General features: G+C 43.9%; 2 protein-coding genes across 2 annotated transcripts in view; both read right to left on the reverse strand.

Annotated features, from left to right (window-relative positions):
- Positions 1–9,593, reverse strand: part of LOC120937354 (interleukin-22 receptor subunit alpha-1-like) — a 48,188-nt gene extending 38,595 nt beyond the window's left edge. Inside the window, exons 1-2 of the mRNA XM_040350509.1 lie at positions 9,299–9,593; positions 2,314–2,446 (exon numbers count right to left, since the gene is read on the reverse strand). Of these exons, the coding sequence (XP_040206443.1) occupies positions 2,314–2,446; positions 9,299–9,338 (173 nt within the window). The 5' untranslated portion in view covers positions 9,339–9,593. The remainder of the gene's footprint in view (positions 1–2,313; positions 2,447–9,298) is intronic.
- Positions 9,594–16,239: 6,646 nt separating this feature from the next.
- The window catches only part of IFNGR1 (interferon gamma receptor 1), an 89,742-nt gene continuing 78,292 nt past the window's right edge, over positions 16,240–27,689 (reverse strand). Inside the window, exon 7 of the mRNA XM_040350512.1 lies at positions 16,240–20,213. Coding sequence (XP_040206446.1) covers positions 20,043–20,213 — 171 coding nt within the window. The 3' untranslated portion in view covers positions 16,240–20,042. The remainder of the gene's footprint in view (positions 20,214–27,689) is intronic.

Here is a 27,689-nt window from a genome sequence, read left to right on the forward strand (position 1 = left end):
AATCCGAGCCATGGACTTTTTGAGTTAATTGTTTATTATTAGTCTTCATATGTGACACATGTTTTTATTATTAATTTATTCCATTCATGAATTTTTTGCACTATATTTAATTATTTAATTATTTTTTCACTTGAGTATATATATATATTTTTTTCACTTTTACATTCACGTGCACATACACATTCATGAATTATACAGAAGGCGCCACCACCTACTAATCCCCTCTCTCACTTGGAATTCCATCCTAATGTAGTGTATGGCAGAATGCATGCCCTGGTGACAGGAAGGGGACTTCCAATAGGCCAAACGAAAATTCAGGATTACCCAGAACCATGTAACATGGAGAAGGGGTCGAGGAGATACTATAAGTGTGAAAGGCCATAGAGCACATCCACCATGATTTTGCACACAGAAGCCCCAATCCTATTCTTTTGGGATCCCCCGCCATTGCTTCTGTCTCCTCCCCCCTGACTAGTGTCCCCATAACAAGCCACTGGGTGCAGCGCAGCAAATTTTGTTTGCCGCCAGACCGGTTATGTCCTGGGAGAAAGGATGGTGATTGTTCCATCGGACACGCTGCCTGATGTGCCCACAAACTATTATTTTGATTGTAATATAATACTAGTAGAGTAGAGAGTGGCTTACTTTGTTCCTATCATGTCCCCCATTGCTGCTGAATGCTCCCCTGCACTCACACAGGGATCCATGTTGGTCAGATGTAAATATATTAGGGTGAACCTCCTCTTTAAAGTGTTAAAAATTCGAAATAATTAAGGTTGAATCTGTCATTGAAGGCTTATGGTGTCTGTCGAATGATCTAAGAAGATTCAACAGAGCAGCTAAACTGTACGACGCCGCAATCATACAATTCAATTTCCGCCGCCGCAATTCAATTTCCAGTTGAATGTTCCACCTACAAGCTATAGTAGAATTCTAATGTTGTATGACACTAGTAATAATTATATTTATTAATTATTATTACTAGTCAACCAACATTATAATTCTTCTATAGCCTATGGGCGGAGCATTTGACCATAAATGTCCGCTCGCGGCGACTGCTTCGTTGAGTCTTCATGTCGAATCTTTTCTCTCTATGTCGAATAATCTTGGACTAATAGAGTTAGGTTAGGCACATTCGACCACAGGTTCGATAGAAACAGATCACTATTGTCAGCGTCAGATCTCCTATCCATATCGAACTGTTGTTGCAACGAAAACTAAAATAAAGCATTTGTTTATGTCGGATCTTTCCGACATAAAATTTTCCGAAATTCGGACGAAAATGCATTCGGATGAAAACGAATGCACACGTCTAGATCTCACAGGCTGCCAGTTTGATTGCTTCCCTCCGCCATCTAGAGGCTTCTAGAATATAGGGGGCTGGGAGAGTCAAATGGGCAGCTTGAATATTTGTGCTGCAGCCAATCCTTGGGAGGTGTGCCCAGTAGGTGACTGGAGGGTAACACAAATAGTCTGGGGTCTGAAGCAGCCATGTTCTTGCTGTGCTGGAGAAGTTCCCAGCCTCAGGGCTGCTGCCCCTTTTGAGGTAGCTGGTTGGAGTTGCTGGAGTTAATCAAGAGCCCAGCTGGGGCAGAGTTGGGGGGCCTATTCCTAATCATCTTTGGAGCCAGCCAAGCAGTCTCACTAAGCATCTGGTCAGGAAGACTCACTAAAAGAGTGCTGGGTGGGAGTTGGAAAGTGGTAACTGTCCTGTAGCATTGTATTAACCTCTCCCTCACTGAAGAGGTGGAAGTTAGGAACTGAGCAGTTGTCCTGAAGCATGGAGATGCCTGATAGAAACTGGGGGAGTTCAGCTGTCCTAGAAAGACATTGTGAAAATAGACCTGAGCTCAGTATCAAAATGACTGTGTGCTACTTTTGAAGGATATGCACTAGCAGTAGTTCTTACATTTTTGGACAGCTCTTACAGGGTCTCAATTCTGTATTTTATGTCTATTAACCCCTGGCGGTTCAAAAAGCCTAACCTAGTCAAGAGTGGCCTTCTGCTACAAGTCAGCAAGTTTTGGAATATACCATACCACTTCAACCCCTCTCCCATCCCAAGTTCTGCAAGCAATATACTACAAAAAGACAACCCCTAGATTGTTTATTGGAGTCAGAATGAATGCAATGTTTCTTGTGTGATTGGTGGTCTCTGCACTATTTTGGGAAAGAATCAAATAAAATCATTGTCACTACACTGGCTTTAAATAAAATTAAATAAAATGTTGGCATTTTATTTTATTGTACAGTGAACAATGGATAGTGCCTTTGTAAATAAATACTTTTTATATGCTTTTTAAAATGACTTACACTTGGTACTGCACGAGATACGTGCATGGCTGTTGTACATCACACACGGCATCCCAACGCAGTGTGGTATGGAAGTTTACAGAACTAAAATACACGTTCTCTACTTTAACAGTCATATCCACAGCTGAGATATCTATATACAGAAACAAAAATACAACATTAGCCAAGTTGAAATACAAAAAAAAACACAAACACAACAGAAAATGTTTGCTCCAGCCTTATATAAGCAACACTGTATATCAGCTACAGGCTGAGTCTGTTGGACTGAGTCATTTACTGGGTTTTACATTTATTGTCTGACATAGTTTCTGTCCACATTCCCCATACCTTAAATGCAGGGGTCTCCCCAATAGAGCCCCATAGAAAAAAGTTGAGTGGTTTAAGGAAATCTCTTCAGAATTGATAATGCTAGCTGCCTGACTGTCTCTGAGGCCCCATACACACGAGAGGATCCATCCGCTGAAAAATCTCAGCGGATCGGTTTCAGCGGATAGATCCCCTGGTGTGTACGTTCCAGCGGATATTTATCCGCGGATATTTCCGATTTCCAGCAGATAAAAATTTGTAGACATGCTAACAAATCTATCTGCTGGAATCGGCTCCAGCGGATCGATCCGGTGGTCTGTACAGACTCACCGTATCGATCCGTCCGAACCCATCCCTCGCATGCGTCGTAATGATTAGACGCATGCGTGGATATCCTTATATGACAGCGTCGCGCACGTCGCCGCGGCGACGGCGCGACACGTCACCGCGATGGGAATTTGGCGCGGATTTTGATCTGATGGTGTGTACACTCCATCGGAAAAAAAATCCTCAGAGGATTTATCCGCGGATACGGTCCGGCGGATTGTATCCGCGGATCAATCCTATCGTGTGTACCAGGCCTAACGCCTATACATTTTGAATTGCTGAAACAAAACAAACTTATGACTCAATGATCTACATACACTCACTGGCCCCTATTAGGTACGCCTGTGTTCAATTGCTTGGTAAAACAAATTGCTAATCAGCCAATCACATGGCAGCAACTCAATGCATTTAGGCATCTAGATGTGGTGAAGATGACTTGCTAAAGTATAAACTGAGTATCAGAATGGGGAAGAAAGGGGATTTAAATGACTTTGAACGTGGCGTGGTTGTTGGTGCCAGACAGGCTGGTCTGAGTATTTCAAAAACTGCTAATCTTCTGGGATTTTCACAGACAACAATCTCTAGACTGGTTCGAGATAATAAAAAGGCAAGGGAAAAGGGAGTAGCCGCTCCAGATGGGAACCCAGATCATAGCTATGACTAAGCACTAGTTTCAGTGCGAAACGCGTCAGGAGTCGGGTTTTATTTTATGTTGCTGTGACTTGTAGTGCTGTCCTTCTTTTTAAAAAGGCTACAATTTTTCAGAGTGCGGCTGTCCAGAAACAATCTTTGTTCCTGCTATAATAAAAAGACAACAGTAACTCAAATACAACCAGGGTATGCAGAATACATTCTCTGAATGCACAAAACATCGAACCTTGAAGATGAGGGGCTACAGTAGCAGAAGACCACACTGGGTGCCAGTCCTATCAGCTAAGAACAGGAAACTAAGGCTACAATTTGCACAGGCTCACCAGAATTCGGTGCTTACAATAATCAGCATTTATTCATTTATGTAAAACCTTTATCCCAAAAGGAAAAAAATAAAACTGTTGCTATAACTGCTTAAAAAGTGTTAGCTGGAGTTTGGCTTAAAGTGGGTCTAAGCAGTGTTACTAACTGCCCGTATTTTTATGGGCAGCCCGTAAAAACAGGGCACTTTTTCCCCTGCCCGTAAATGCCTGTAGCATGGAAAAAGTGCCAGTAAAAATGTCCGTGACCAGCTGAGCTCGGAACTGTGCATGTGCAATTTCAGGAGATGCTTGAGAGCTAGCTGCCCGAGATGATCCGATCTGCACCTCTGAAAATTGCTCCGCCCACCACCGCCTCTCAGTCAATCAGCATTTAGAGCTGTACTGTAACCCGCCCTTCTCCTGCAGCCCGTCACATTTGACAAGAAGATGCGGGCAGCTGAAAGTGTGGCTGCACTGTATTGAGGCGGGTGGGAGTCTGATCTGTTTCCTGTGCTTTACATTACCATCACCCCCACTTGTTCTCCTGGTCACACTGTGACAGAGGAGAGGCACTGCTGTGGGCTGCATGTTCTAGAGAGCCTGCTTCTCCCTCTGTCTGGACCAGAGCGGCTGTGAGTCTGTGACAGGAAGTGAGGCAGACCTGGCTCTTTGTGATGCCCCTCCCCCTTCTCTGGTCAGCAGCACAAGCACAGAGATCAATGACACACAGACAGGGCTGTGTGCATTCTTCCTCACCCTTCTTCTGCCAGAAGTGGGGGTGGGGATTAATAAAGCAGCGGCAGGACTGAGCAGCTTGCAGAGAGAAACACTGAGTTGCAGGCAATCATTGTGCAGTAACCTGTAGCAACCGAATGGTGGGCAGTAATGTATAGTAACCTCTAGTAACCAATCAACAAGCAGTAATGTTTAGAAACCTCTAGCAATCAATCAATGAGCAGCACTCAGTGAGCAGTAATCTCTGACCGTAATGTGAAGTAGCCCCTAGAGCACGTCTATGGTGCACAGATCAGCGTGCCAGCACCAACAGCATCATTTACAGAAGCCGGCTTGGGGTGCACACCCTGGCGGTGCGCTGCCAGCCTGAAACTAGCCTGCCCAGCATCTACATGGGAAGAATATTATTGGTGAAGGTTGGTGACACCAACCCTAGTGACGTAATTGCCAGTAAGTGCTAGTAATACTTTGTGATCTTGTCACATAACTGTGTGTGAAGTTGAATCAGGTACACAGACTTTAAGCGCTGGGAATGGGAAGCAATAAGCATCAGTCTCTTTATTCTGTTTGCTGGGCAGGCTGAGGCTCTCTCTGTGGGGGCATGGCAGTCTGTCTGTCTCTCTGGCTGTATAAGGTAATGTGGGAACAGTCTCTCTCTGTGGGGTGAATTGGGAGCTGTCTCTCTCTCTCTCTTTGGGGACAGAAATTAAAGGGAATCTCTCCAGTTTCACATAGGTGACAAAATACTGATGGGTTACAATAATACGCCTTTACCATACTGAAAATAAGAAATATGTTATTTGACTTAAAGCAGAGTTCCACCCAAAAGTGGAACTTCCGCTTTAAGCACTCACCCCCTTACATGCCACATTTGGCATGTAATTTTTTTGGGGGGGAGTGGGGGCTTCGGTAGGAGTGGGACTTCCTGTCCCACTTCCTACTTCCACCTACGGGACACCTAGGCGACTCCTCCTCTGCCCCTACACGGCCCCTCCCTCTAGGCGATCTCCTGGGACACGTGACAGGTCCCAGTAGATTGCCTGACCACTCGTAGAGCGCAGTGCGTCTCGCGCATTCGCAGTGCGCGCCCGGCTGTGAAACCGAAAGTTGTCACGGCCGGGTGCCCATACTGTAAATGGAGGTGCCGGTGAAGAGGGGGGGAGAGGAGCAGCGCTCCGGGCGGCCGCGTCACTGGACCGTTGAGCAGGTAAGTGTCAGTTTATTAAAAGTCATAAAAACATAAAAAGGCTGGAACTCCGCTTTAATATCTACCTAAATCACTTTATAAATCAACATGCTAATTGCACATGTTACTTGTTTGTTGCCTAAATACTGAAATTTGCAATTAAAACTGTAATTTTTAGAATTTTTGTAAATGTTAGTAAAAACTTGGCAGGGTCAGTAAATTGTGGGTGTCGTGCCAGTAAATTTCAATCTGTTAGGTCGGCAATACAGCCTAAACATTGAAAAATAAAGGCTCCTGTGCTATCGGTAAATAACGCTAGGGGGCACTGCTGCAATCACCTGGTAGTCTGTCCTCACCAGAAAAAATAGAAATAAAATAGGTGATAGTGACTGCGCTGTGTAACTAAACAAACATAAAGTGATACAAAGCCCACTGGGTGGGGGAATTGACCACTAGGGGCAAATAACCTCCTATTAGGTGAAGTGAAGTATAAAAAATATACCAACAAAACATAAAACCAACATGAACTTCTGGTGCAAATAAATAGATGCTCAAACAAGCATTTAAACTGACAAATCGTGAACAAAAAAATATATATGAATAAGTACTAGTGAATTCACATGAACATGAAATGGCAAACACACATGTGTGTAATATAGAAAAGTCTTATGGACGGTGATCCCAAAGAAAAGCCAAACTCCAGTGTTGAGAGAAAAAGCTTCAGTGCAGACACCTCTTGTGGTTCCTAAATGCTCACCTCACAGCTATAGCACAGACTGCCAGAAACACCACAGGTGTATACTCAAAGATGCAGCAAGGCTTGTATGTAGCTGGAGGGCTCCACATCAGATTAGCATATAAAGGAAACAGCAAAGGGATAATGGCGTAATACTGTGAGGGCACTTGGGAGTAATGGATAAATCACATAGACATGCACTCACATGGAGGCCATGAATAGTGGGCCTATCTCCAACGAACGCCGAGTTCGCAAGTGATCCTGTGTGTGTTCCTGAGTATCTCTCTTCCACTTCCTCCTCCTCCTGGCTTCCAAGTAGTATAAAGTATATCGCTCAGAGGATGTAGGTAAAAGGAAAGAGAGGGAAGCACATAGTATAGTTCCACAATAAAAAGTATTTAATGAAAAAATAAAAATAACATTCACATTTGCAACGGTGATACAATATCAAAACACATACGAGCGGCAAGCTGGTCTCCCGGCCGTCAGAGCGTGTTCGATCTAGTGCTCCTGGTCCCAGGAGTGCTTTAATGTGTTAGTCAAGTCCATCTAAATTAGTGTTGCCAACTGTCCGTATTTTTACCCGTCCGTAAATGTCCGTGGTCGCGGAAATGTGGCAGTAAAAATAGCCTAGATTGGTTCCGCTTGGGACTGCGCATTCGCAGTTCCGGAGCTTGCCAAGCCGAGCATATGCTGTATTCGGTCGGCGGGGGGCGGATTTCACAGAGGCTGTGCCGTGTGGCACCGGCGAGTGATGTACTAGGATAACCCGCCAGGCGCGCGCACGCCAGAATTTTAAATCTGCAACTAACCAGGAGGTCGGAGGAGCACAGCACTGGAACAGGAGTCAGGACTCGGAGGCTGAGCAGCATGCGGTGGCGGCGGAATGGAGGAGCCTGCTGCATCCAGGCAATACAGGGGAGTCGGGGACGGACAGAGCGACAGACAACCCAGCCGACAGTGACATCAGGTGATGGTGGCAGAGGGGGATCCGATGGAGGCAGGGGGTGATGGTGGCACCGCAGAGGGGCGACGATGGAGGCAGGGGGAGATTGGAGGCAGGGGGAGATGGTGGCTGCGGTGGCACCGCAGAGGGGGATGGAGGCAGGGGGCAATGGAGGCAGGGGGAGATGGTGGCACCGCAGAGGGGGATGGTGGCAACGCAGAGGGTGGGGGATGGAGACAGGGGTTGTTGGTGGCACCGCAGAGGGGGATGGAGGCAGGGGACGATGAAGGCAGGGGGAGATTGTGGCATCACAGAGGGAGGTGAAGGCAGGGGGTGTTGGTGGCAGAGGGGGGTGGAGGCAGGGGGTGATGTGACTAAATATTTTGCCCTTATTATAAATGAAAATAACAAAAATATGTTTTTTTACCTTAGTATCTGCCTTAAATCACATTGCTATTTGCCTAACGTACTTGTTTGTAGCCTAAATACTGAAATTTGCACCTAAAAATGTAATTTAGTAACTTTTGTGAAATGCCAGTAAAAACGTGGCTGCGCCAGTAAATTTCGGGTGTCTTGCCAGTAAATTTTAATCTGGTAGGTTGGCAACACTGAGCTAAATCTGCTAGTACATCTAACCGTCCTCTCACCAGACTGACAGTGCTGCTGTCCAAAGGTGTCTTCATTGCTCAGACACCTTAAAGCAAGGAGTGTGCTACTGTCTGGATCACCAGGTAAAAATAAAGGTAATAAAGCCTGATGCCCTGTACACACAAGCGGAATTCCCATCAGAAAAAAGTTGGATGGTTTTTCCGACGGAATTCCGCTCAAGCCTGCCTTGTATACACACGGTAAAAAACAAAATTTCGGTGAATTTTTGACTGCCAAGAACATGATGACGTAAAAGACTACGATAATCCGAGAAAATTAAGTTCTATGCTTCTGAGCATGCGGCGATTTGTTTCCGAGAATGCGTCGGAAATTGGGCGCGTCGGAATTTGTACACACGATAGGAAATTGCGATCTGATTTTTTCCTGACGGGAAAATAGAGAACCTACTCTCTATCTTTTTGCAGCAGTTTGTCCATTGGAAAAAGTCTGATGGAGCATACAGACGGTCAGGATTCCCGACCAAAAGCTCTCATCTGACTTTTTTCCAACGGGAAAACCGATCGTGTGTACGGGGCATAAAAAAGAAAGCTAATGCAGCCACCACATCTAAAGATTGGTAAACTACAATATATTACTTTTTTTGCTTTGGGTTTTAATATCACTTGTACTCACTCCAAAGACACGCTTGTAGGGTAATTGCCTCCTGTCCAAATTGTGTGCATGTATATATGCATGTGAGATAAGGCTTTTTAGATTGTAAGCTGCTTGAGGGGAAGGGACTGAGGTAAATGCATAAAATGTAGGGGTACAGTATGTGGAAATTGTCGGGGTTGTGTAAATTCCTGTAATAAATAAACTAAAAACTCCTTTATAGCTCATGACGATTTTGCACTTTTTTGTCTACATAGATAGCTAAGAGCAAGTCTAGTCAGAAGGACATTGAGATGGGTGTCACATCACTACAAGGATAAACAACTTGTATTTTTCTGCTGAGTGTTCAGTGAACATGCAACTGCAGGTAACAGCAAGTAATGATAAACCTATAGGAAAACTCCATAAAGACAAAGTAAAAGGGACATACCTTTTACATTGAAAGAGTATTCTTTCCTTATGCTTTTTCAGAAACAAACAGAGTAAGTTAAATAAGGATACAATAAGTAAAAAAATAGGATAAATATATTACTTACAGAAAATGCTCAGCAGACAAAGATTCAGAATGAGGACCATCTTTCCTCTGTTACACACAGGTGTTTTGCATGGCTATTTGACTTTGCTAACGTAGGAAAATACTTCCCCTTTTTCGCAGCAGGTAAAGCAGAAGTTGTGTCCCCTATGGATAAACTTTATTGCCCTCCCCCTTCCAATAATAAAGTGAACCTGACATCTTTCTAGAACACATCTATAATATTTAAAGAAGTGTATACATAATACATTAAGGGGTTTATTTATCCCCTTCACACCGACTGTACGCAAATTTGTTTTCTCGGCTTGAAGGGGTTATACCGGGGTGCAGCTGCAGGCATCACCATGGTGCCGTTTTTTAGAGCCAGTGGTTGGCTTTTTAGTGATAACAACCGATGTGGCTAAAAAGCCGTTCAGCTGTTATCCTAAGAAGTGGGAGAGGGCGCCCCCACCCTCCCTGCCACCTTCCATGGCTCGCCCGGGCTCTCCCGTCCCACCGGGAGGCTCGAGCAGCCAGCCGACACAACCGCCAGCCAGCCTAAGACCCGAATGAAGCCAGAATCGGCTCTGATAGGACACCCAATCTAGTAACCTGGAAGCAATGTCATGACATCACTTCCAGTTTACTCAGCTGCCAATGGTGCAGATTTAGAAAAATCCCTAGCTATTCCAAAATGCAGTTTTTGGCGTTTTGAATACTTTTAAGTGCAAAGCAGGGATTTGGGGTCTTATAAACCCCGATCCCTCCATAAAGAGTACCTGTCACTGATTATAATGCCGCGTACACACGATCGGTCAAACCGATGAGAACGGTCCCATGGACCGTTTTCATCGGTTAACCGATGAAGCTGACTGATAATCAGTCGCGCCTACACACCATCGGTTAAAAAAACGTTGCGTCGACTTGATTCTGAGCATGCCTGAATTTTTAACCGTTGGACGTGCCTACAAACGATCGGTTTTGTTCTATCGGTTAGGTATCCATCGGTTAAATTTAAAACAAGTTGGCTTTTTTTTAACCTATTGATAAATAACCGATGGGGCTCACATGATCGGTTTGGTCCGATGAAAACGGTCCATTACTGTCACAAGGGATGTTTACATTTCCTGTGACAGCAATAAAGATTAATAGAATTTTTTTTATTAATATTTTTTAAATGTAATAAAATAAATAATAATATTAATAAAAAAAAATGTAAGTGCCCCTTCCCTCCTTGCTCGTGCGCAGTAGCAAACGTATACGTAAATCGCGCCCGAAAATGTAAACCGTGTTCAAACCACACATATGTGAGGCATCACCATGATCGTTAGGGCGAGAGCAAAAATTCTAGCACTAGACCTGCTCTGTAACTCTAAACTGGTAACTTGTAGCAATTTTTAAAGCTTCGCCTATGGAGATTTTTAAGTACCGTAGTTTATTGCCATTCCATGAGTGTGTGCAATTTCAAAACATGACAGGTTAGGTATCTGTTTATTCATTGGGCTAACTTTACTGTTTTTCCTTTAAATTCATGAAAGTGTCTTTTTTCTCCAAAAATTGCAACAATCGCCATTTTATTCTCTAGGGTCTCTGCTAAAATTATATATATATATATATATATATATATATATATATATATATATATATATATATATATATATATATATATATAATGTTTGGGGTTTTTAAGTCATTTTCTAGAAAAATTAAAACGTAAAAAAATCAGCACAAGGGATGGTGCTTTTCTTTTGACACTATTTTGGGACCAATGTCATTTATACAGCGATCAAAGCTACAAATAGCCACTGATTACTGTATAAATGACACTGGCAGAGAAGGGGTTAAACACTAGGGAGCGATCAAGGGGTTAAGTGTGTCCTAGGGATGTGTTCTAACTGTGAGGGGATGGTCACTAGAACATGACAGAGATCACTGCTCCCGATGACAAGGAGCAGTGGATCCCTGTCATGTTGCTAGGCAGAACAGGGAAATGCCTTGTTTACATAGGCATCTCCCCGTTCCGCCACTTCGTAACACAATCGCGCACACGCCCACTAGGCGGCAAATTTAAAGGGACATACAGGTACGCCCATTTGCCTGCCCCTGCCATTCTGCCGATGTAAATCGGCGTGCGGCAGTCGGCAAGTGGTTACATAGTTAGTCTAGCTGAAAATACACATCTAGTTCAACCAATAGAGCCAAGGACCTGCATCAGACGATCATCAAGAGTGCAGACTGGCCATCCTTTTCGCCCCCTCCTCCATTAATTAAAGCTGTACTATTGATGCCTGCTCTTCTATATTGCTTTCTATTTAGACTGTTCTTGCACCCATTTGTATTAATGCTGGTCTTTTTTCATCAATCCGTGTCTACTGAAGGCTTGTAGTTACCACTGTGTTGCTTACATCTTTGCAACTGTTCTTTTGAAACTTTGAAACTATAATAAAAAAATTTGAACACAAATTTTCAAATGTGACTGCCGTCATCAGTGCAAAGGACACTTCAGACTGATTTTCTATTTTTTTCTAAAAAGGTTTTATGTAAACTTAATGTTTTCACCCAATATTCACCAAAACTTGCACCCAAGTCACACACTATTTACACACGAATTTACACTATTTGTGAAGTTGTGTGAATCTATTGTGAACACATTGATAAATAGAACCCTAAATCCGATATTTTGTTTGTGAAAAACTGTTTTACTTCTGTGGTGAGTTCACAAGCATCCTGAGGATAGGCACATCTGCCTGTCTTAAAGCAGAGCTCCACCCAAAAATTGATCTTCCGTTTTAAGTACTTGTGACCCCTGACATGCCACATTTTTTTTAGGGGTAGGGGGGTACCTAGTTTTCAAAGGTATCCAGCTCCCACTTCCTCTCCTGGCACCGAGGCGCCAAGCGGAAGTCCACCTTTTCTCCTCCCTCTCTACAATCTTCTGTGACACGTCCCGGAAGATTGCCGGCCATTCACAACGCGCAGTGCAGCCACAGCCAGGCATCCCCACTTGCAATACTGGCACCGCAAAGAGGAGGGGGAGAGAAGCGAGGCTTCTGGCATCTGCATCGCTGGACCATGGGACAGGTGAGTATCTGATTATTAAAAGTCAGCAGCTACACTATTTGTACCTGCTGACTTTAAAATGAGTGGAACTCCGCTTTAAGACATTAAAGAATGTTTACCTGATCTGATAATTTTTGGTCTGATCAACGAATGATTGTATGTTTGTAGGCATATACACGACTCCGGATGATGCTTCCTTGCAGAACTTGCTCAAGCGAAACTTGATTGGGCGATCACTATTGTCTGCACCCACAGCGCTCACTCCTTATTCTTCCGCAAACAGGAAAGGTCACCCAATGTAATGTCTATAGAAAGATTTTTAATTAGACATACTTGCATTAAAGTGGTTGTAAACTTCAGACATGAAATATGATTCAAGCATATCCCTCTGTATAGTATGTACTTGTCTCCATTAAGAGTATTTAGTGTAATTTCTGTCTGCTACTTCGTTCCTCTACTATCAGCATTAAAACATTTAGGCTGTCACTTTTTGGGCTAAAAATATAAAATGGAAATTATATTATCTCAAATATATATAATAACAATAAAAAGGGAGAAAAAGAAAAGAGAAAGAGAAGAAAATAAATAAATAAAAAAATAAAAAAATAAGAAAAATTATAATAAATTGTAATGTCCTTCGATCTAACTGATCTAATTTTTTATAAAATTGGAATATGTATTTAAATGACTTATACTGTTCTGTGGATATTGTTGATCCACTCAATTTCATCTAATGTTTATCTTGATGTACTCTCACATGTATATTGCTTTATTGTATAATTTCTTCAGAAATACCAATAAAATGTTTAAACAAAAAAATATAAAATGGGACTGAGGCACTGCAAATGCGAGCCAAGGTTTGGCTCCCGGTTGCAGCTCAGCCCAATTGACTTGAATAGCTGGGTTTGACAGGCTATGCCACCTGTCAATTCGACATGCCACCTTGAGTTTGCAGCAGCGATGTAAAGCATTGTGGCTGGGGTAAGTGAACCCCCTGTGTTGTGAACTTCAGTTTGGTGGTCGGGGCTTAACTGCCTGCTTTAGCTGCCCTTTCCACCCTGGCTGTTGTATCTTTGGGACAGAAAGAAAGGAAAATTCTCCCCAACAAAACACAGACAAAGAAATGAATATAGGAGGTTCTATACATCTTCTACACCATTTAAACATGATCAAAATGGTGTACTTATATAATTTAGGCTTGCTTGCCTTTTTCGGTAATATATTCTGGTTGCTTAAATGTAATAGTGTTTTAATTCTTACTTGGAGGAAATTTTGTTAAGTTTAGGAGTCGGAAATCAACTACATATTGTTCCATGTGCAGGCATGTTAAGAATACCTAGTGATAATGATAAGCACAGAGGCAGTAAAAGCATAGCTTTCCATATAATAAACAATCCAACACCTGTCCTTTCACGAAACACACAGCGCATTGTTTCCAGTGTTGACAACATTTATCAGTCACTTGCAAATTAGTCATTGCTATGTGTTATGTGAAGCTCATACATCTCTTAAATACAATGACACATCTATTTTCTGGCTTTTTCTGTTAATTTATGTAGGGCATATTTAAAATAGATATAAACCCTAACTGAAGGACACTTATTTTGCTAAAGTACCGCGTATCATACAATTTCCTTTTTTTATATTTTTTAGAAAATATTGTTTTCACTTTTTCCATTTTATTTTTGTGTCTATGTGCTGCTAATCTCCTATATCAGAATTTCCAGTCTGCTTCCAGCATAAGAGTATAATTCAGCACCGTGCCAGGTACCTGGTGGCGGCTGGCCTGTTTTAAGAGTCACACTTGCTTCCTCAGATCCTCTGAACAGTGGCCAATGCCTGCTTAATATGTATTGTCACACTCACTCATGGGGCTCTATTTCTAAAACATTAGTTGCATGAATGTCAGCAGCATTCTTACAAGTTGTACAAAATATTCAGTATTTTTTCTAAGAGATTAATGCCTGTATTATTAGCTCCATCTAGTGGCTAAAATGTGTTTTTCTCATTGAGGTATTTTAGAAAACTACCACATTTTGCCACCAGATGGGGCAGAGTATACATAGGACTTTTCGTTCAACTTGCAGAAATGTTTCTGACATTCGTACAACAAACATTTTATAAATATACCTGGATGTTCATTTGAACAATTGGGAGACATAGCGTTGTCACCATATAATAGAAACCTTTAGGGAAGAATTTCCAGGGACACTTTTAATAAAAGCTGCAGATTTATAGAGACGGGAAATAACTTTTGAAATGCCAATAACATAATAAAGATTTTATAATAATGCCTTGTACACCCGATCGGTTTTCCCGGCAGGAAAAAGTCTGCGGGAAAACCGAGAACCTGCTTGGCAGCTTTTTCCCCCTACACACGGCCGGTTTTCCTGGCAGGAAAATTGCCATGAGAGCTTTGTCCGGGAATCCCGGCCATGTGTATGCTCCATCGCAGTAGTTCCCATAGGAAAACTGCCGGGAAAACGACCCCTGGGAATCCCGGCAGGAAAAAAGAAAACATGTTCTCATTTTTCCCTCCGGCAGTTTTCCTGTCGGCAAAACTGCGATGGAGCATACACACGGCCGGGATTCCCGGCCAAAAGCTCTTATGGCAGCTTTCCTGCCAGGAAAACTGGTCGTGTGTATGAGGCATAATAACTAATTGATGGCCACAAATTCAATTGTAAAAATCTCTAATTTGTAGATGAAAGTCAAATAATATTCCCCCCTTCCCCTCCAGTTATTTGTTGTATTCTTTCCTAAAATACTCATGAGAGTAATTAAGCAAAACATATTTCCTCCCATTCACAGAAACCTTTCGATATCTCCAAATTACATTTTTTTTGGAACACAACAAACCCACTGACACACAAACAGAGAGAAAACAGAGAAACAGAGAAAACCAAAAACGCATGTGTTTGAAAATATAATACATTTATTAAGATAAGTGAATATACACACAACCAGCTCCAACAAGACACAGTGCAATAAACCAACCAATAAACAGTGACCCAAAGATAACAATAAACAAATATGTACAATAATGGGAGATACCAGAATCATAACAAAAGCCAGGCCGGGGGGTCATACACGGGGAGGTCAGCAGATAGGTAAGGACGGGAAACCAACAGGACAGGGAGAGGATGAATGGATAGGCTACAGGGCAGGGATCCCAGGTAAACAGGTAACAGCATTGATAGGTCCAGGATAAACTCAGGATAGGGATCAGATCGGGTCAAGTCAGGTCGGGTCGGATGCAGACTCAGGGTCAGGATTGCAGGCTCAAGGTCAGGGAGAGAGATGCCAAGGCAAGTATGTGAGGGCTTGCCGGGTATTTATAAGACTGTGGTAATTGTCCTCAGGTAACACCTGAGCGCAGGAGGTGCTGCCTGCCCCACACTGCCGGAATACACCCGCGGGTGGACACTGGTACTACGGCCCATCGATCCTCTATCACAGATCATGGCTGCAAGAAGACACCTGCTGGTGGACACTGGTACTGCGATCCACGGGACCAACAGCGCCACCAATGGGTGAACCCTTTCCTGACAATCTGGTTCCATCCAGAATATCCAAATTTTTCCCTCAATATGCCTCTCACTGTTTTGGAGGCTGTACTACTTTAGGTTCACATGTACATATATGGTGGGAATGTCCCATAGTAAGCTCCTTTTGGTCAGAAATCTTCACAATTCTTTCTACTATGTTCAATATAACCCTTAAACCCGATCCCTCGTTAGCACTTCTGAACAAAAAAACACATATCATAACACACCGCCAATTCAAATTACTTATTTTTATAACCATGGCAGCTAAACAAACTGTAGCAAAAGCATTGAAATCAAACTCTCTCTGCATAGAGTCAGTCAAACAAAGAGTCACACAATCTATGATACATGCTAAAACTTTTGTTTCAAATGTTTTTATTGGAATTTCAGAAAAATAAATACAGAATATTAAATAAATACATAAATACATATCTTTGTACATACAACTCATGAATAATATTCTCAAAAAGGGAGATCAAAATGTGTTTATAAGTTAAGTCATGTAATGTTCAATTAGTCAAAGGTGAACAAATTTAAAGGAATACATAAGAAAAGGGGAAGAAAAGGAATAAAGGGAACGATAGGGGATAGAATATAAAAGATTGAGTGTAAGATAGTTAGAATATAACCAAATCAAGATTTTAAGAAAAGGGTTACAGGGAAAAGAGAAAACTTGAATGAAGTCATATTTATGCATTCATTAGCAGTTGAAATTTAGTCGATTTTTTTAAAATGTAACCAGCAAGCCTATTTGTCATAAAAAGTTTTAGGAGAGTCCCTGGATTGTTGAATTAGATCTTCCATTTCGGCTATGTGTCTTACTTTATTTAACCAGTCAGAAACAACAGGGGGTGACGATTGTGTCCACTTATTGGCTATACAAAGTTTAGCAGCATTGATGAGGTGCAATACAATCGATTACTTGTATGTTGAATGAGGCAGGGAGGAATGATGCAATATATATTGTGCTGCTGTGAAATCATGAGTATAAGATGTAATAAGAGACATTAAACGCGTCTCTGGTCTCCAGTCTGGTCTCCCTGGATCTCTGGGCTCGATAAGTATATAACACACTGGCGCACGTCCTTCCACTGTCTCTTGTCTACATCTCAACCCCAACATGGTGCAGGTTTACTCACATAATGTTAATGGGCTTAACTCAAACTTTAGACGGCAACTAGCACTGAGAAGTTTCAGGGACTCTGGAGCGGAGGTCATCTTTGTACAAGAAACACACTTTAATAAGACGGGCACTCTGGCGTTTGCGTCACGATTCTTCCCCGTGGGATTTTTGGCCGCCAATACCAAAAAGAAAGCAGGGGTGGCCATTTTGATAAAGAAAGGGTCTCCATTTACACCCACCTCCTCCAACTCCGATCCCCAGGGACGGTTTCTGATCCTTAGTGGCAGATGGCAACACTCTGACATAACTTTCTGCAATATTTATGCACCAAATGTGAACCAGATGTCTTTTGTGACCAAGGTGTACAACCGCCTATTTAGAACCACACATTCCTTTTTAGTAGTAGGAGGGGACTTCAACCTCCCATTCTCCCCTACTCTAGATAAGACATCCCTTAACAAGAAAATCCCCTCCCCACGCCTTGTTAGACAATCCCAACAATTCCGACAGATCACCTGTAAGTTTGCCCTGTTTGACGCCTGGCGTGTGGAACATCCGACTGAACGTCAATACTCCCATTACTCCCACCCGTTTCGCACACATGCACGGCTAGATTACTTTTTTGCTAATGCCCCCTCGCTGCGGGTGATTACTGATGTAGAAATTCTGCCTATATCATGGTCGGACCATGCTCCGATCCTCTTGAAACTTAAATTGGATCCCTCTAGGGTCAGACGCTGCCATTGGCGACTCAACGACTTCCTCTTAAAGGACCTCGCACATAGGTCAGAGTTAGAAAACCCTTTAAAGCTGTATTTCGCAGAGAACAATACCCAGGAGATCTCTGTGGGAACCCTCTGGGAGGCACACAAAACGGTCATACGTGGCCAATGTATAGCGGTCTCTACGGCCCAAAAGAAAAATTTCATACAGCACAGCGACTACGGGACTTAGAATCCAGACTTTTGACTTTGTCTTCGATCCGTCTCTTAAGAGAAATTATACGACTCCGGGCAGTTCTTAAAAGCATAGACATAGGCAAGGTTGAAAAGGCCCTTCAGAGGCTCCGTCAGGTATACTATGATAAAGGTAACAAAGCCTATACCCTTCTAGCGAGTAAACTTTGAGAACACACTCAGGCCTCGGCTCCCCACGCCCTACGTGACCCAGCTGGCACCCTTCACTCCCACCCCGAGCGTATTGCCCAATTACTCCGAGACTACTACTCGGACCTCTATAACAATCCCTCTATACCGCATTTACCGACCCAAGCGACTTACACTGACCGCGTATGGATCTACCTCGCAGCCAGCGGGGGGGCCACTTTACCGGTGGGGGCTCTACACTCCCTTAATTCCCCAATCACCGCCGAGGAGATTTCAGAGACTCTGAAACTTCTTCCGAACAATAAGGCCCCGGGCCCTGATGGCCTTCCGTATGAGTATTATAAAGTGTTCCTACCCACCCTGCTCCCACATATGGTCCGTTTGTTCAATGGGTTTATGGGCAATGACGAAATTCCACAGGACATGCAGTCCTCACACTTTACGCTCATACCCAAAACCGACAAAGATCATACGTTATGCGGGAACTACAGGCCCATAGCTTTATTAAATTCGGATCTGAAAATTTTCACAAAATTATTATCCCTCGGAGTGAATGAGATCCTCCCCTCCCTGATCCATAAGGATCAGGTAGGCTTCGTTCCTGGGCGCCAGGCGGGGGACAACACCAGAAGAGTCATCAACTTAATTGACATCATTAACAGACAAAAAGACGAGGCGCTCTTGCTCAGCTTAGATGCTGAGAAAGCATTTGACAGGCTCAGCTGGCCTTTTATGTTTGCCACCCTCGAACATCTGGGCTTCCGGGGGCTGTTCCTTCGGGCGATCAGGCATTTATATGCAACTCCATCTTCCTCCATCAAAACACCTTTTGCGGCCTCTGCCTCCTTTCCTATTTCGAATGGGACTAGGCAGGGCTGTCCACTTTCTCCACTGCTCTTCGCCCTGTGTATCGAACCCCTGGCGGCCCAGATCTGACGAGATCCCAACGTCACTGGCGTAATGGTCAGAGGACGCAAATTTAAAATATAATTGTTTGCGGATGACGTTCTCCTCACCCTAACACGCCCGCATATCACCCTCCCCAAACTCCACAAACATTTTAAGGAATATGGGTCCCTATCAGGATATAAGGTTAATCCAGCTAAATCGGAAGCCCTCCCACTTAATCTCCCCCCCCCGCGGAAGTGCACAGCCTATCGGAAAACTTCTCATACACGTGGAAGTCCCATGCCATTAAATATTTGGGGGTATTCCTTACTCCCCAATATGACTCTCTATATGATGCTAACTTCAGACCCCTGTTTGCATCTATACGATCCCTATTGGCCAAATGGAGACATTACCCGATGTCTTGGTTTGGACGCATTGCCTCGGTCAAGATGAACGTACTACCTAAACTATTGTACCACTTCATGACCCTCCCGGTGCCTATCCCGTCCGCCCAGCTTGGGAGGCTCCAGACCGACCTCCTAGACTTTGCGTGGAATTATAAACAGCACCGACTAGCATGCTCTATACTGTGTGCCTCCCGAAAGGACGGGGGTCTGGCCTTTCCACACCTCCAGCGCTACTATTATGCAGCACAACTAAGGGCTATAGCTTCCTGGGTTACCCTTCCGGCCTATAATCGCTGGGTCTCAAATAGATAAAATTTGGCTAGCCCCCATCCACCCAAACAATTTATTGTGGAACACTAATGCAGATGTCCCCTCCACCGCCCTGCTACATACCATGAGCCTCTTACGCACTATTTGGAGACAACTGAATCACAACACCCCCCTACAATCTGAGGCCTCTTTGGTCACAGCTTTTCTTTACAACCCTAAACTATAAGGGATGAGACCAATTTGAATACAAGCTAGCGGTTGCTTGGGACCCGTCAGCATAAATACTCTTAGGTCAAAAAAAGGGGGTGTTGGTTGAGACTTTCGAGGCACTGATAGGAAACCATGAATAGGTATAAAACAAGATTTATTTACATACAAAAAATACAAATATAAAAAGACATAAAAACATTAGGAACAAGCCCCACAAATCAGATAAGGTAATGTAAAGATAACAAAACCATCTAGGTCTAATACGTGGAGCCAGCCAGACAATTTCTCGACCGGTTTTGCGTTTGTACCGCTTCTTCAGGAGAGTCTAGGAGATATATACAAAATGTACAGTAAACACCAAGCACAATGTAAATATAGTATATAGCCACAAGATTTTCAAAAAACAGTACGTTATCTAGAGGAGTCAAAAAGCAAATTGCTCACCTAAACTGGTCCAAGTGAACGAGCCATGGGCACGATAGTCCCCCCGTGGTACACAAGGGGGATAATAAAGACAGGCTCTGGTAAGGTAAACAAGAACCTTAATAATGATATTAGGTAATGGTGGGTAAGTGGGGGAGGGCCACCCAGTGAAAACATGAATAAGGATAGGGTGGTGAAGCTGGGGGAGGAGTGAGGAATGGGGGAGGAAGGAAAGAGCAAAATAAGACTGGGGGGAGAAAGAAAATTGAATGTTAGAGGGGAGGATAGGGGGGAGAACCAAAGAATGAGAACAATGGGAGAAAAGGGGAGGGTTGGGGAGGGGGAGAGGGGGAGGGGGGAAAGAGGGGAACAAAAACAAGGGTTAAGAAGAGGGAAGTTTAAAATCAAATAAAATATGGGAAAGGAAAGAAAAAGGGGGGGGGGGGGGGGGGGGGTGAGGGAAAAAAGAAAAAACAAAAAGGAAAAGGGAATAAAAGAGAAAAGAGAAAAGGGAAAAGGGGGGGGATATGGGAAGGGGGGAAGGGAAATGAAGAATCATAGAAAAAGAAAAGGGAAGCAGCAATAGCTGAAACCTTGGAATAAGTAGGATTTGAATATAGTAGGGGGGAGGGGGGAAAGAAAAGGAGGAAAAGGAAAAAAGAAGGGGAAAAAAGGAAGGAAAAATGAAGAAAGGGGGAGGGGGCGGAGGGGAAGGGAAAGGAAGGTATGGGAGGGAGGAAGAGAATGGAGTGAAGGAAAGCAAAAGACATCAGGGAAGAGGAAGGGGAAGGGGGGGGGGGGGGGGGAGGGAAAACAGGAAACAGAGAGAGAGAGAAATAATAAATATACAAAAGAAGTGCAGAAAAAATGCAGGGAATATTAATATAGTGAACATGGGGAAAAAAGGGAGTGGAGTGCAGGGAGGTGAATGGGAATTAGATAAGGAGTGCCATGGTGAATGAAAGGAGGAAGTGTTGACCCAATCCAAGTGTCGCACAAAATAAGGATATCAATTTCAAGGGGGTTCTTACCAACAATGCTGTTGCAAAGTATATGGGCTGGGGCTGATGTAAGCGGTTAGATCAGTAACGATGGTAGGGTAGAATGGTACACTGATAGGTATGGAAACACTAGACAGGTACATCCGGCTGTGAAGAAGATTAAGATGGAGACTAAGCTACCATTTTTTATGATCTAAAGCCGGAAGGGTATGGGTGTCAGCAGACTTTAAAAGGAGAACTTACCGATGAAACGTTTGAATACCGCATGATCCCAGGGGGAGCGTCCGTGCAGTCTCACACAGTGGAGCTCCAAGAGCTGTTTATGTGTGAAATCCCGGACCACGTCACATGATCGCGACGCTGGCGTGGTCCTCCGTCCAACCCCAGACGCACTAGAGGTAGTGCGCAGGCGTGCAGCCCTCAGACCCATTGGGTGCGTAAATGGGAGGAACACATTGGAGAGGAGCTAACCCCTGAACAATGGGCTACCATATGGCCTTGGGCAGCCAAGAGTTCTATGTGTACTCGTATAAGGTACTTTTCCACTGGTACCTGACTCCGTCACGTCTGCATGCTATCTTTTCGTCGGCCTCGGATCGCTGCTGGAGATGTCTCCAGGACCGGGCCACACTACTCCATGTTTACTGGAGCTGTCCACTCCTCCAACCCCATTGGCACTCGGTCCGGGGGCTGCTTCACCGGCTATTCGAGGTAGATATCCCTCTCTCCCCTAAGTTCTTTTTACTGGGCCTCCCCCTCCTAAACTATCCACACTAGCTAAAAAGTTGGCCACACAAATTTTAACAGCAGCCAGATGTCTAGTAGCCCTCTACTGGAAACAACGAAACCCCCCATCTCTATCTGATCTTTATTACAGATTTAAGGATGTGGAGGTCATGGAGTCCATGACGGCTAGGCTGGCGGACCGACATTCAGCAACGTGGGAACCGTGGCACCAGCGAATAGACCCCCCTTGACCTCACAAGACCCCCCCCCCCCGTTCTGTACAACATGATCGCTTGGAGCCCGGGAGGGACGCGCCCTTCTGCTTGGGACTTTCTTATGCCCTTCCCTTGCCCTTATCCTTTCCCCCCTTCTTTCCTCTCTTTCTTTCTTTCTTTCTCTTATTACTTTTCTTTTGCTCTTCTCTTCCCCCCCCTTTTTTTTCTCTCTTCCTTCTCTTTGGAATAGCGGGACACACAAACGTAAATCGCGGACCTTACTAATGGTCTGTTTTGTGAGAGAAGCCTGCGCTATAATTACTTTAGCGCTACCTCTGTCTGATACGCAGTGCTTTCCCTTGTTGATTCCTGTCTGTGGTTTGTGTGTTAATTTTATAATTTGTAGACCTCCGTGCCCATTCCAGAGCTGATGGTGACTACTAATTCCCTTTTACTTTTGTATTGTTTTGTTCTTTTGTTTATGTTTTAAACCATTGAATGGTGTATGTTGACACCCAATAAAAATTGTCAATTAAAAAAAAAAAAAAGAGACATTAAATGGTGGATTTCTTTCCAGAAGGGTCTAATGAGATCACAATCCCACCATATGTGAAGGAGTGTGCCTTGAGCAGTATTACAACGCCAGCATAAAGGAGAAATACTTGGATTATATTTGTGAATAATGAAAGGGGTTCTATACCATCTAGAGTACAATTTAAAGCCGTTCTCCTGAGTCAATGCATTCAATGAGCCTTTTTGGATATGGTGGAAAACATGTTCCCATTCCTCTTGGGAGAGAGAGAGATATCAAGGTCTTTTTCCCATTTTTGATTTATTACGTCGTTTTTGAGGTCATATGTTGAGAAAAAAATTGCATAAATTGAAGAAATCAAATGTCGTTGAGGGGTAGTTTTGAGGCATAAAATGTCTAAAGGGGTTTTGTGCCTATACCAATCTGAACGCAAATTAAGTTTACATAAGAAGCGATTTATTAGTTCATAGTCATTTGAGGAGATATCACCGTCAGGGTGATTAAGAAGAAATGAGTCAAGTGAGAGGAGGTTACCTCGTTCGAAAAAAGATTCAGCTCTAATTGATTTTTTATGAGATGAATTAAAAGGGCTTTTAACGGAATTTTTCGAAGATACTTCTGATTGTGCTGAGGAGAAAAAGAAGGTGGGAACAGGTTCTGAAAAGGTATATTAGTTGCGGAAGAATCTGCATCTTAAAAGCGGCCAGTCGTCCCGATCAGGATAATTCAAACTTTGCCAATTTATTCAGCTTGGAGGGAAGTGACTGTAGTAGAGGGGTGTAAATCGGAAGTTCTAGGGGTGAGGGTTATACCTAGGTATGAAATACCTTCTTCCTTCCATACATATGGAAACTTTTCGTCCATGGTTTGTTTAGTTTTATCACAAATACCCAATCCTAAAATAAACGATTTTGTGTCATTAACCTTGTAAAAGGACACTGATGCAAACAACTGCAATGACTGTTGGACCAAAGCCAGGGAAGATTTCACATTAGTGAGCATTAGGATGATATCGTCCGCAAACAAACTAATGGTGTGAGTCGAGTCTTTGGTTCTAAAACCACTGTTCCGAGGGTTGGAACAAATATGCATAGCCAAGGGCTCCATAAGTAAGGTAAATATAAGCAGGGAGAGCGGGCACCCCTGACAGGTCCCATTAGATATATTGAATGGTGTGGAAAGCATTCCCGAAATGTACACCTGGGCCTGACGGAGTTGTGTAAAGTGCCATAATAGCAGAGTGAATTCTGCCTTCGAACCCAAACTGTCAGGTCACCTGTGGCCAGGTGACAAGTGCGGCCAGGTGACAAGTGCACCCCGTTGGGGTCAGGGATGCACCACAGGGCAGTGAACCCTATGGCCGACTGCTGAGATTGGAGAGGAGGCGTGAACCCAAGATCGCCCAGGGCGCGGAGTCTAAGACCCAGCTTTGTGTTCACCAGAGCCTCTAGTGGTAAGGATGGCCTTCGCCGCAGCTGGATCCAGGTCGCGACCCCTGGGATCCCCTAGGTCACGTTCCGCAGGGAGAGAGGGGAAGCAGCAAGTCGGACAAGCAGTAGTGATGGGTAAGCCGAGGTCAGGGCAACAGGCAGACAAGGGTAATCGATAGACAGGCAAAAGATCAGGATCACAGGCAAACAGGAGAAGTCAGGGACGAGCCAAAAACGGTACACAGGAAGATAATCGTAGCACACTGCAGACAGGAACTAAAGCTAACAACACGGTTGAACAGCAAAGCAGACTAGAAGTGCAGTGGTTTATATAGGCTTCCTGGGATTGCCTAGGGTGGAGCAATACAGGGAGGAAGGTGATAAAAGACAGTCAGAAGGAGGGTCAGGCCTCTAATGAACACATGAAGATCAGGTAAGCTGCCAGACTTTATTGCATATCCATAACAGTACCCTCCCTTTTATGGCCCTCCCTCTCTCCAGCCTGGACCCAGGCCTAAAGGGGAATCCCAGACGAAACCTCCTCAACAAATGGGGCGCAAAGACCTCAGATGCAGAAATCCAAGATGCCTCTTTAGGACCAAACCCTTTCCAAAGCACAAGGTACTGAAGAATGCCTCTACAGAGACGAGAATCCAGAACTTGAGTTACCTCATACTTTAGATTATCCTCATTGACCAGAACCGAAGTAGGGAGAAGACAAGAGGATTTACTGAGGACTAAAGGCCTTTTAGGAATAAGTAAGGGCATGAGAGGATCAACAGGAATCTGAGGATTCCCCAGACCCTTAAAGATGAACTGGGCATCTAGCACAGGACCATCAGACTGGGCAGAGGTCAGAGGAACCCTGAGGTCAGGTTGGTTAGAAGGTGACATGACACAGGAGTCAAGCTGGATAGCAGAAAAACCAGCAGAATGCAGAGAGCCCTGAAAACAAGGTAGAAAACCCCACTTGGCCTAATGAGGCAACCTATCTAAAGGATGGATTGAGCCCCTTAGACAGGTTTGAATGGACGTAATAGTACTAGGATGAGGCGAGGTTGCAGAACAAGAAAAAGGTAGGAGGCTCACTGGGCATGGGCTGGCCTGGCATAGCTGATGCAAAGGCCGATTGAATAGCACAGTCAGGTCTAGAGACTAGAAAAAAAGAACCACCTGTATGACGGGTCTATTATGGATCAAGTGACAAAGTGATTACAGACCATAGGCAGCAATATTCTTCCAATACTGGACCACACATACTATGAATAAGTGTGGTAGCTGCAATGTGTTAACACCAGTTATAGGCTGTAGTAACAGGTGATGATCACTATAGGTAATTAAGTGAATCAGCATAGAAAACACATATAAGTGATTAAATCGAATATCAAAAAGGAACTGCTGTGAGCAATCCTAATTTGACCTATGCATAACCATTATCAATGTGCGTAAGTGCTTGTGAATATAGGGCCAGATTCTGATACATTTACGTTGCTCCACGGCAGCGTAACGTATCCCATTTACGTTACACCGCCGCAGGTTTACAGCGTAAGTGCCTGATTCTCAAAACTGTAACGTAAATCCAGTCGGCGCAAGTCCGCCTAATTCAAATGGGGCGGGCACCATTTAAATTAGGCGCGTTCCCGCGCCGAACGTACTGCGCATGCTCCGTCGGGTAAATTACCCGATGTGCATTGTGCTAAATGACGCACGGACGTCATTTGTTTAGACGTTAACGTAAATGGCGTCCAGCGCCATTCACGGACGACTTACGCAAACGACGTTGTTTTTTAAATTTCGACGCGGGAACGACGGCCATACTTAACATGGCTTAGAACTAGGGCTCAGCCCTAATTTTACGCGGCGTAACTAGCTACCTAGCGGCAAAAGTGACACTAATACAGCGATCAGAAAACCGATCGCTTAGTGACACTGGCAATAGGGGGTGAAAGGGTTAATTAGGGTGGTGATCAAGGGGTTAAACCTTTATTAGGGGGGGGTAGGGGGCCTAAAGCTAATGTCCCTAACACTTTTTTCTGTCACAAATGACACTAATTGCAGTGATCAGAAAATAAATGATCACTGCAATAGTGACACTGTGACAGTTGGCTGGGGGGGGTGATCAGCGGTGACTGGGGGGGGGGGGAGTTGTGTGCCTATGTGTAACGTGTCAGTGTGGTGTTTGGTGCAACTCACGTTACAGATGTCCTCTCTCCTCTGGATCCAGACGAAAAAGACCCACACGAGGAGAGAGGACATCACTTCCCCTTCCTGTGTTTACACTTAACACAGGAAGGGGCTGAGCAGGACGCCCATTGGCTGGGAGCAATCGCGAGGGGGTGGCTGGAATCGAATAGCCGCCCCCTCATCCTGGATTGCTCGCAACCACTTACCGACCGCCGCACTGAGCTTCCGGGAGTGCAATCGGTAGCATTTGTATTTTATATAGTATCTTAGGGAGGGCTAACATTTTGAAGCTATTTATTCTCCCTAACATAGATCTTTGTCTGGATGTGATTTTCTTTAAATCCATTTTAATATAATTCAGTAGTGGGATAAAATTGTGTAGGTAAATTAACTCAGGTGATGATGTGATATTGACTCCCAAATATTTTACACTCGGTGTCTCTCCAAATAAAAGGGAAGTCTTGTTTATATCTACATTCATCCTGTACATTCGTACTAATATTAGGTATTTCTTAGCTATTTCTGATTTTAAGGGATTCATTTTAAAAAATTTAAAATGTGATACCTCCCCATAGGATTTAAAAGTTTTTAGTAAGTTAGGAAGAGATATGGTTGGGTTCATTATGTATAGCAGAATATCGTCGGCATACACCGCAAGTTTGTGTTCCCCGTCGTCTGTCTGAATCCCCCCTAATATCAGGGTTATTTCTAATCCCGGCCAGCAATGGTTCTAGAGATAAGATAAACAATAAAGGGGACAAGGGGTACTCCTGTCGGGTCCCGTTAAACATCTCAAATGGCCCTGATACCTTCCCGTTTACCTTAACTCTAGTGGTTGGGTGATTGTAGAGCCTTTATCCATCCCCGCATCTTAGGTCCCACCCCAATAAACGCTAATGTATCCTGAAGAAATCCCCAGTCTACTGTTAAACGCTTTTTCGGCGTCTATTGACAGAAGTAGACCTGGGGACTTACTATCTTTTATTTTCTGTATCAGTAGGAGCGTTCTGATGCTGTTATCCCTACCAGGGACAAAACCCACCTGATCAGTATGTACCAGATCCTCATTTATTACACTGAACAGCTCAGGTTTACGGGGGGAGGAAGGAGAAGGGGGATTTAAACTGAAATGGCAGGATTGGGTTAAATATAAGCTTTCACCGAGATTTGTAGACAGGATGTTATGGTGCAATAGGCAAAGGGAGACACAACATGAGATGGATATTCGAAGAGAGGAGGGTTGGTTGGTGGGGGGAGTGGCTAGAGGGTGGGTTAGGGCAGGGTTTTTTC

This window comes from Rana temporaria, chromosome 4, assembly GCF_905171775.1.
Source record: "Rana temporaria chromosome 4, aRanTem1.1, whole genome shotgun sequence".
Taxonomy (NCBI): Eukaryota; Metazoa; Chordata; class Amphibia; order Anura; family Ranidae; genus Rana; species Rana temporaria.